Source organism: Austrofundulus limnaeus, unplaced genomic scaffold (assembly GCF_001266775.1).
Source record: "Austrofundulus limnaeus strain Quisiro unplaced genomic scaffold, Austrofundulus_limnaeus-1.0 Scaffold2151, whole genome shotgun sequence".
Lineage (NCBI taxonomy): Eukaryota > Metazoa > Chordata > Actinopteri > Cyprinodontiformes > Rivulidae > Austrofundulus > Austrofundulus limnaeus.
The window spans coordinates 9,243-19,475 of record NW_013954553.1 but is presented as its reverse complement, the minus strand read 5'-3'; the positions used below and the strand labels follow the sequence as shown (position 1 = coordinate 19,475).

Genomic DNA, 10,233 nt, shown 5'->3' with positions numbered 1-10,233 from the left:
TCTCTGTCTATGTGTCTCTCTGTCTCTGCGTCTCTCTGTCTCTGCATCTCTGTGTCTCTCTGTCTCTGCGTCTCTCTGTCTTTGTGTCTCTCTGTCTCTGCATCTGTGTCTCTCTGTCTCTGCGTCTCTCTGTCTCTGTGTCTCTCTGTCTCTGTGTCTCTCTGTCTCTGTGTCTCTCTGTCTATGTGTCTCTCTGTCTCTGCGTCTCTCTGTCTCTGCATCTCTGTGTCTCTCTGTCTCTGCGTCTCTCTGTCTATGTTTCTCTCTTTCTCTGCGTCTCTCTATTTCTCTGTCTCTGCGTCTCTCTGTCTCTGCGTCTCTCTGTCTCTGTGTCTCTCTGTCTCTGCGTCTCTCTGTCTCTGTGTCTCTCTGTCTCTGCGTCTCTCTGTCTCTGCGTCTCTCTGTCTCTGCGTCTCTGCGTCTCTGTGTCTCTGCGTCTCTCTGTCTCTGTGTCTCTCTGTCTCTGCGTCTCTGTGTCTCTCTGTCTCTCTGTCTCTCTGTCTCTGCGTCTCTTTGTCTCTGCATCTCTGTGTCTCTCTGTCTCTGCGTCTCTCTGTCTATGTGTCTCTCTGTCTCTCTGTCTCTGCGTCTCTCTGTCTCTGCGTCTCTCTGTCACTGTGTCTCTCTGTCTCTGCGTCTCTCTGTCTCTGTGTCTCCCTGTCTCTGTCTCTGCGTCTCTCTGTCTCTGTGTCTCTCTGTCTCTGCGTCTCTCTGTCTATGTGTCTCTCTGTCTCTGCGTCTCTCTGTCTCTGCGTCTCTCTGTCTCTGCGTCTCTGCGTCTCTCTGTCTCTGTGTCTCTCTGTCTCATCGTCTCTGTGTCTCTGTGTCTCTCTGTCTCTCTGTCTCTGCGTCTCTTTGTCTCTGCATCTCTGTGTCTCTCTGTCTCTGCGTCTCTCTGTCTATGTGTCTCTCTGTCTCTGCGTCTCTCTGTCTCTGTGTCTCTCTGTCTCTGCGTCTCTCTGTCTATGTGTCTCTCTGTCTCTGCGTCTCTCTGTCTCTGCGTCTCTCTGTCTCTGCGTCTCTCTGTCTCTGCGTCTCTGTGTCTCTGCGTCTCTCTGTCTCCATGTCTCTCTGTCTCTGCGTTTCTGTGTCTCTCTGTCTCTCTGTCTCTGCGTCTCTTTGTCTCTGCATCTCTGTGTATCTCTGTCTCTGCGTCTCTCTGTCTATGTGTCTCTCTGTCTCTGCGTCTCTGTGTCTCTCTGTCTCTGCGTCTCTCTGTCTCTGCATCTCTGTGTATCTCTGTCTCTGCGTCTCTCTGTCTATGTGTCTCTCTGTCTCTGCGTCTCTGTGTCTCTGTGTCTCTGCGTCTCTCTGTCTATGTGTCTCTCTGTCTCTGCGTCTGTCTGTCTCTGCGTCTCTCTGTCTCTGCGTCTCTCTGTCTCTGCATCTCTGCGTCTCTCTGTCTCTGTGTCTCTGCGTCTCTGTGTCTCTGTGTCTCTCTGTCTCTGCGTCTCTCTGTCTCTGCGTCTCTCTGTCTCTGCGTCTCTCTGTCTCTGCGTCTCTCTATCTCTCTGTCTCTGCGTCTCTCTGTCTCTGCGTCTCTGTCTCTGTGGCAACGCAGGCTACAGCGTGATGGAGAAGGCAAGCTGCCGTCTGTCGGTCCATCTGCTGCTCAGGGAAATCTGAGAAAATGATCCCGTAAGCACAGGTTGTTGGTTTGTGTGTGTGTGTGTGTGTGTGTGTGTGTGTGTGTGTGTGTGTGTGTGTGTGTGTGCGTGCGAGGACTAAATGAACATCTGGATGTGAATGTGACGCCACAGCTTAGCTTGAGGGTGTGTTTGTAAGAAAGGATAATTTCCACAGAGCAGTGGGGTGTGTTGAATCTTCTAACACAACTCAGTCCCTTTGAACGTCTCCATGTTTCCTCGTGTGACGAGCACAGACCGAGACTCTGTGACAACAACACAGCAGAGTATGAGTGTGAAGAGGATGGACGTTTTTACAAGTGAGAAGCTGACCTGTCCCTCTAACTCTGATAGTCTGAACCAGTGAAACCAGTTGTTTCAGGAATCATCAAACCTGGACATGTCTCCGGTCCATCACAGAGACACCTGGACATATTCTCTGATCTGGGACGTCTTGTGTCTCAGAGCCCCAGGCCAGCCTCAGCTCACAGTAATCAGAGGTTAAAGTGGATTTAATGCTGATGAAAATGTAAAACTTTAAAAGAACATATTAAAAAGGCTGGAAGAACAGGTTGTTTTATGTTTCTGGTACAAAAAAGAACTGACAGCTGTCAGCTGTTATTGAACAAACAAACTGATTTGTTGTATTTTATCACCTCAGGTTTTCATGAATGTTTATCTGTTCAGTCTGAACATGCTGAGTCTGCATGTTACCACCAAACTGTTTTTATCAAAACAATATAAACTCTGTTCCTCAGAGTCCTCCATTTATTGTAAATTGAATAAAATCACACTATTCTCCTGGTGAAAAATCACTGAAATTGTCAAGTTTTCAATGTGTTTTTTTTTAGTATCATGAAGTAAAGAAACAGTTTGTTTATTTCTGATTTTCTTTGACGTCTCAGATCCTGTAGAAGAAATATTGTTAGTAAAAACACAGCTGAGAACATCGACGCAAACAGTTCAGCTGAATAAAAGAAGAAAAGGAACGCCTGATAGCTACAACTGAATAACTCAGAGTTAACCAATTCAAGATGGCCGCCTGTTTTACAAACCCTGAGCTAAAACTGGATGTGTTTCCTGTAAACTGGTTCATTCTGGCTGCTCAGCTGGTTTTCTGTTAGCATGAAATGATTTAAGGTCCAGTAATAAAGCATTGCTCTGTGCGTTCGGTAAAGCAGCATCAGTTTGAGCCACGTTTCTGCAGACTGCAACACAAGATGACCTTGTTTTTGTCACTGCTCAGCAGATTGGAAAAACAGGGACACAAGGGGGAGGAAACCATGTTAAAAGTTCAGTTTCTTTTTCTTAAAGAAAAGAAAAAATCAAACCGGCTTTGAAATTTCTCTTCTTGAAATGAAATCCACGGCTTTGTGTGAGGCGGCTCTGGAGTTTTTATTTATTGGTTGTTATGAGAATGAGTCAGCACTCGGGGCATTAGAGAGAAACCGGAGAGCAGGGTGTGTGTGTGGATTCTGTTTAAAGCTGCACTTACACGTAAACCAGGCGATAAATGGATACAAATATATATTTATTCCTCTCAATGAAAGCAGTTTGTGTTCTTTAATAATGTCGAGACATAAATCTGTAGCAACACAAGCTGAGAGGATGATTATGGAAAGATTTTAGAACAAACTTTTTTATCCTCTGCTGTCCATAATCACCTGTGTGCAACTAAACTTATTTATGCTGAGCAAACAGGTCACAAAACCTTTCAAAATAAAAGCCCAGTATTCCTTGAAGGGGTGCTGATCAGTCATGTTTACCAGAGATCCAGTCATGTTAAGTGACAAAGCCTTGGAACAATTTATTTAGTTTTCAGTGACTCTCAGCCACTACCACATCAGGTTTCAGGTCAACATCTGTAAAATTAAATGTTAGTGTTAGCTAACGTTGATTAGCTGTGACGGCCATCTTGAATTGGATAACTTCAAGGGCCAGCTCTTCAAAAAATGTAATCTGGATCAAATTTATCCAGATTTGGAAATCCCATTCTTTGTATACAGAATCAAGGAATCTGTCTTACTTTTATTCCAGTTTTTCAAAGCAACAGTAGATTGGACCACCCTAATCCAGACCCCCTGTTTTCAAGATGACCAAATCCAGATTAGCAGTGCTCTAAATCAGTGGTTCCCAAACTTTTCAGCTTTTGACCAACAAAATACCAGCAGCAGAGACTTATGGCCCCAGCTGTTGTTGGTTGATGAACATTGTTTTCATGTCAAATAAACAACAGCATAGATACTACTGTCTTTTTGTCCATTTTAAGTACACTAACTTTACTATTTTGTAACAACAAGGGCAAAAAATTTTTGATAGTTGAAATTTTTTAGTGTAATTAATTCAGAAAATCTTTTCAGGCCCACACTTTGATGTTTCGGGACTCCACTGTGGGTCCCGACCCCAACTTTGGGAACCACTGCTCTAAATGAGACAACATCACACTGTGGGCTACCAGCTGAGTAAAAAACAACAGGTAGAAGAGCCAACATGGCGTCACAAAACTAACATAAACATCCACTTCTTTTTATCGTTTCTGACCTCTCATCTGAGCCACAACAAATAAAGAGCAAATATTTTGAAAATGTCCTAATTTTAAAAAAGGGTAAATGTCCAATAATAGCAAAATAAAGAAGATTTATTGTTCTTGTTCATCTGAGGAGAGAGCAGCATCTCCACGCCCGGCTTTGGATGGATCTGAAGTTCAGCTTTGGTTTGCTGCAGTTTGGTCAGTTTGATTTGTTTGTAATGGTTAGAAATTATTTCTGACAGGTTCATCTCTGATGCTTGCTTCTTTGAAATGAATATACAGTGATTAATTACAAAAAACTGAATTTATTATTTTTGTTTATTATTGAAATCTGTTTATGGAATTACAGTATTTCATGGGAACAAGATAATTTTATTAGACTTTTACTTTAACTTTACTGAAAGGCTTAATTGTGGCCTATGTTTACTTTATCTTCTTTATCACTGAGCAAGATAAAGTATATATACACTAAATTATATATATGTATTATTTGGATATTTTTACATTTTCTTCCTGAATTCCTCCTTGTAATCCTAACCCCTGTTGGGATCAGGATAATCCTGTTTTTTTAGGTCAAATTTATCCAAACCCTGCTGAAAGGTTATAAACAACACAAACTGAAGGTTTGATCCAGATTAAAACTAGGATTGGATTCTGCGATCCAATCTGATTTCAGAATCTTTCTTTCCCTTTGAACAACCCATTTTCAAGATTTGATCCAATCCAATGACCAAAATCTGACCAGATTACCTTCGAACAACTGGCCCAAATATTGATTTTGCAGAAGTATTCTTTAATATTTTTCTGAAATGTTGAGTAAAATCTGTCCAGTCATTGGTGAGATATTTTTCTAACAGACTTGACTCCACACAGTTATTTGTGAACCTTATTGCAGGTGAGTTGGCTGTGGCGGCCATCTTGAATCACCAGTATGTAACAACACAGCTTCACGATGAAGACGGAGACAGAATACTTTACTTTTCAAATTCTCACCCTTTTTGTGCTTCTGCTTCCTTCTCAGATGGGTCCACCTCCTGAAGGTGTTGGTAGGCGGGGCCTGAATATTTGCATCCTCCAATGGGGTTTAGCCTTCCTCTGGGTATGGGCGGGGCACTGCGAGGAGCTGACCAATGGGCTGACCTTGTTTTCTGCTCAGGGCTGTGAGTTAAGAAGCCACTTCTGAGGAGAAAAGAAAGTTTTTAAAACTGGTTAGTTTTTTTTTAATTGAACAAAAAACAAACAACCTGCCTCAGTCCCACAGTGATGACCGGACCAGACCGGACCACAGGGTCTGCTGATGACATTTCTGAATAAAAGCTGGATTCATTCAGAAGAGAACACAAATGCAGCTCTAACATTTTTATGGTTGATGGTGAAACTAGCATTTTGAAAAGAATACACCCACACACATTATGTTTCATGCAGCTGGACAGTAAAAACATGTGGGTGTGGACAGAGAGACTAATGGTTGTTTGCAGTGGATGCTGAGCTCCTCCTGAGCTTACAGAGGGGAGGATACAGTTCATGCAGCTTTGGTTCCAGCTCAGGAGACTGAAAAACTTCACTTGTCCTCTGCTAGAAAATCACCTGCTAACATTAACAAAGGGCTAATAATGCTAATCTGAAAAACCAGCTCCTCCTACAGAGGCCGAGTTAAGAAAGTTCAGGAATGGCTGTTTTATTTTACTGTCCTTCATTAACAGTACAGCATTTCACATCATTCTGAACTGAGTAAAATGTTGATGTTTAACTGCATTCATGTACAAACTTTAGAGGTAGGTTCCTTGATGAGATGTTTGGTTGTCGACCACCAAACATCTGTAATAATTATTGAATGAAACAAACAATCAGCTATTCTTTGTGGGGAAAAAACTGACCGAGTGTTAAAAAATAGGAAAAGGTAATTTTTTAGCCAATATTCAGGGTAGAGTTTGAATGTTCTATCTGTGCATTTGTGGGTTTTCTCCGGGTACATGACTGTTAGGTTAATTGCAACTCTAAGTTGTCCCTAGGTGTGAGTGAGAGACTGAACGGTTGTCTCTATGGCTGTGTCCAAAACGGCAGGCCGGGTCCTCCGAAGGTCGAATTCGTCGGCTGCATACGTCACAGCGCCGAGACGAAGGACGTCCCAAACCGAAGACTCCTCCGATGCGGCCGACAAATACGTCCTTCCTTTGGCACGAATCGAAGGACAGGTCTGATGGATCCTTCCCGGCCCAACATATCCCATAATGCATTGCGGCCCGACCAGAGATTTGTTTAAGCTAGTAATGGCGGACGAAGCGAGAGAAAAGAATACGTTTTAAATAAAAATATGGCAATATAAAAATTAAAATTTTTTAGCAGTTGTAACTCTAATACTTTTATCATTTGTATGGACATGTTTTTAAATATTATTTTCATCATAAAAAACGCGAAATAAACATGAACCTACAGCGGGTCAATTAGTTCTTCTAATGATACCTTTAAGTTAATTTTATAGTTTTGTGATATTAATAATGCTAATATATCGATATTTTTCTAATTTTGACCTATTTTTGCTTCTGTTTAGCATCATCACAGTTGCTAGGTGACACGACGTACGCCGGGGTAAGGAGGGGAGGCTAGACCGTCCAAATTCACAGCCTCTTTTTTTCCAGTCTTCCAGGTCTACCAAGGACCCGGCCCGCCTCGACTGGGTAGTCTGGGTCCTCCGGAGGACCCGGCCTGTCGTTTTGGACACAGCTTATGTGTTCCTGTCATGGACCATTCAGGAAGTCCAGTTGTTTCATTTTTATGCCTCGCCCGAGGAGGCAGACTGTTCTTTGGTTGTCCGTCTGTGTGTTACCAGGTGCAAAATTTCTGTAGCACTGTAGCTCCTGAGCGAAGCTTCTGATGTGAGTCCAAATTCACAGGATAATTGTTCTTGGTCCATCAGAGGGCTGAAAACATTTTGGGGTCAAAAGTCAAAGCCGAAGGTCAGGTAAAGTGATCTTTGTTGCTTGAATCCCCTTATTTAGGATGGTACATTGGCCACTGTATTAATGATATGGTAAATATCAAAGAGGAGCTCATAGACATTGTTGATATAGTTACACACTTCTTAGATCATTTAAGTCCAAAAACAGAGGCAAACAGGTAACTGCATGCCTAGTGCTTTAAATGCAGATGGGTTTAGGGCAGGTGGAGGCAAACCAGTCGATGCTTTGGCATCAAATTCTACCTTCTTTAACATTTTTATTTGGACTCCTCAGCTGAGGTACCAAGTGAAGATTTGACGACAGCAAACTGAAGGTCACTGATTGGCTGGGAGGGACATCAATGATGAGAGCAACTCCTTTACAAGAATCAAACCCACCATTATGAAAACCTCACAACCACATTCTTTAAAAAATCTGTATAATACAACCATCAAAATAACATAACACTGTGGTTTACCATTATTCTGACACATGTCAAAGTGTCCCTGCAACACACTGAACCCCACTGCCTCAGATGGGTCCCATCAGTAGATGATTTATCTGTATTACCTTTGTAGAGACGTAGAGAGTTGACTGAATATGTGTGAATGAGTAAAGTGCACAGTGTTATGACTGACTTGAGCTTGGTTGGTTTGAACCCCAGATTCAGGATTGAGTGAGGGTAACAAAAGGTGCCAAAAAAAAGGTTTTATTAACAAAAAACAAAGCGCTGACGTAGCAGCAATAATACAAACAAGGACTTGGCATGAGACGAGACAACAGAGAACAAAGATCTGACAAAGACTGAAGACAGAGAACAGAATATAAAGGAGAAACTAATGAACACAAACAGGAAACACCTGGGGGAGAAACATGAGGATCAGGTGTGAGTGGGCGGGGCTGGAGCAAAGACAGGCAGGAGGAGGAAAACAGATGACGAGACAGAAAACTAGAATAAAACATTAACACAGACACAAATCATGACACACAGACTGTAAAGAACTTATCCTGTACAGTCTATTTACCAATTATTTATACCTGGGGACAGTCTAGAGTCACCAACATGCACCTGAAGAAAACCCACATGTGCACAGGGAGAACATGTAACCTCCACACAGAAAGGAGACCGCTGCTCCATTGTGTCGCTCATGATAACTGATAAGAAAAATGTATATCTGGAAACGTTACAAATGTTCAGAAGTTTTATCAATCTATTTTTATTTTATTAAATTTCTAAAAGGCAAAAGGTTTGATTTATCATACTCAGATTGAAGCAGGTACACACATACAGTATATAGTACACACAGACAGTATATAGTACACACATCAGAGCCAAAACTCATGAAAACGTGGACTTTACTATTTTACCGACAGAGGAAATTCCTTCTTCTTGCTGCTATTATAGTTTGAGTTTGGCTTTAATGTTTTCACAAAACACCACTTCAGACCTTCATTCATATTTAAATCTGCTGTTTTGAAGCTGGATTTGCTTCCAAAATGGGTTCTTAGCTGTAACAACAGACAGCTTACAGTCAGACTCTTAACACTGCCGGATGACTTTTCCATTCCTGAGTAGAAATGAGATATTTTTTCCTCCACAACAGACAAACTAATCTCACCCATATTTTGTGAATTCCCAACACTCTGTGCTTCAGACAACAGTGTTCGAGTCCTTGCATAAGATAATGTGACTGCAGACAAATAAATCCTGATTGTCCACTGCAGATGGGATTTGCTGTACGTTAGGACTGCCAGACGAGTAATGTTCGAAACAAGAGAAAACATTTAGCAGCAGTTTAGTGTTTCAAACTAGAGAGCTGGTTTGTCTGTAAAACATGCTTGTTAACTTGCAGCTGTCCTGTAAACGTCTTTATTTAGCTGTGATGACAGAAAACAACAAATTTATATTTTTAAACAGAAAATTTACAGCCATATTTTTACAAACCAATCACATTTACTGCACCCAGTAAACAGGTTATAATTACTAAAAATGATAAAGATTCTAAAAGACCAGTCTCTGAGCTGAAAGCACCAATAATTTACTGGTTGTTTATTGGTGCTACAACAGTTTATTCTTTCAGAAATCACATCAGGGTTTACTTTATTACTCAGTCAGATTGTAACCTGGGGTTAAAGGCTTTACTCTGCAGAGATGTGGTGGCTACACTCAAAAACATTTGTGTTGGATTTACAGGTTCTACTCAACTGAATGATGTAAATATAACACATTTACTTCACATTCATCTAGAGAGTGGCACATAAGCAGTGTGCAGGTGCGCATGTGCAGTCAAAAAAGGAAAAAGCACACCAGATGTAACGTCATAAAGCTCCCTTGCGTACCTAAGATTGTACCTGGTTGTCTGTCAAAACAACAGGTAGCAGGGCTCTAGAAGTGCAACCAGTTTGGTCGCAAACGTGATCTGATTTTTTAAAATAAAAAATAAAAAAGAACCCAGCCGCACGGGTGTGAATGGATCGTTGTTCGGTGCGCCAGAGTGAAACCCTGATACAAGGATTAAATGAACACTGCCTTCAACAAATCAGACGAAGTCCAGAGCTGTTTTGTCCAATCAGAGCAGAGCAGGGCGGGACTTCCAGTGAGAGCAGGTTTGGTTGAAGCAGCGGCTCGACTGGAGTTGCTGCAGCGACGCGATCAGTCCTGACTTCTCCTCTCCTCCTGCACTTTGCTCCTGAACTACCAGACTTTGGTCTGTAAAACCTAACTTTATATTAAATAAATGTTCAGAATGTTGTTATTGAACAGATCTGTCCAACTCTGTGTGAGTGACTAAACTCTCCTCCTGAGAGACTGCTGTATGAGCACATCGCTGCATGCAGGCTGTCTGTGAGATTCACTGAGGTTTTCTAATTCAACCACATTAACTAACAGAACATTTGTTTGTCCCGTATTAAAACAAAGATGATTCTCTGTTTAACACCCCAGTGAAAAACATTTTATATATTAAAAAATAAAATAAAAACAACTTGCCATGTTCTCTAGGTGTGTTTTAAATGTTATTTTAATTTATCATAAAGATCCACAAATTTCATTCACAATTTTATACAGTGGTTTGCAAAAGTATTCATACCCCTTGAACTTTTCCATATTTTGTCACATTACAACCACAAACATAAATAT

General features: G+C 41.4%; 1 protein-coding gene across 1 annotated transcript in view; it reads right to left on the bottom strand.

Annotated features, from left to right (window-relative positions):
* Positions 1-10,233, bottom strand: part of LOC106537150 (pro-neuregulin-3, membrane-bound isoform) — a gene marked incomplete at its 5' end in the record, with an annotated part of 21,635 nt that overhangs the window by 5,345 nt on the left and 6,057 nt on the right. The window contains 1 exon segment of the mRNA XM_014034523.1: positions 5,149-5,334. Within this exon segment, the coding sequence (XP_013889977.1) occupies positions 5,149-5,334 (186 nt within the window).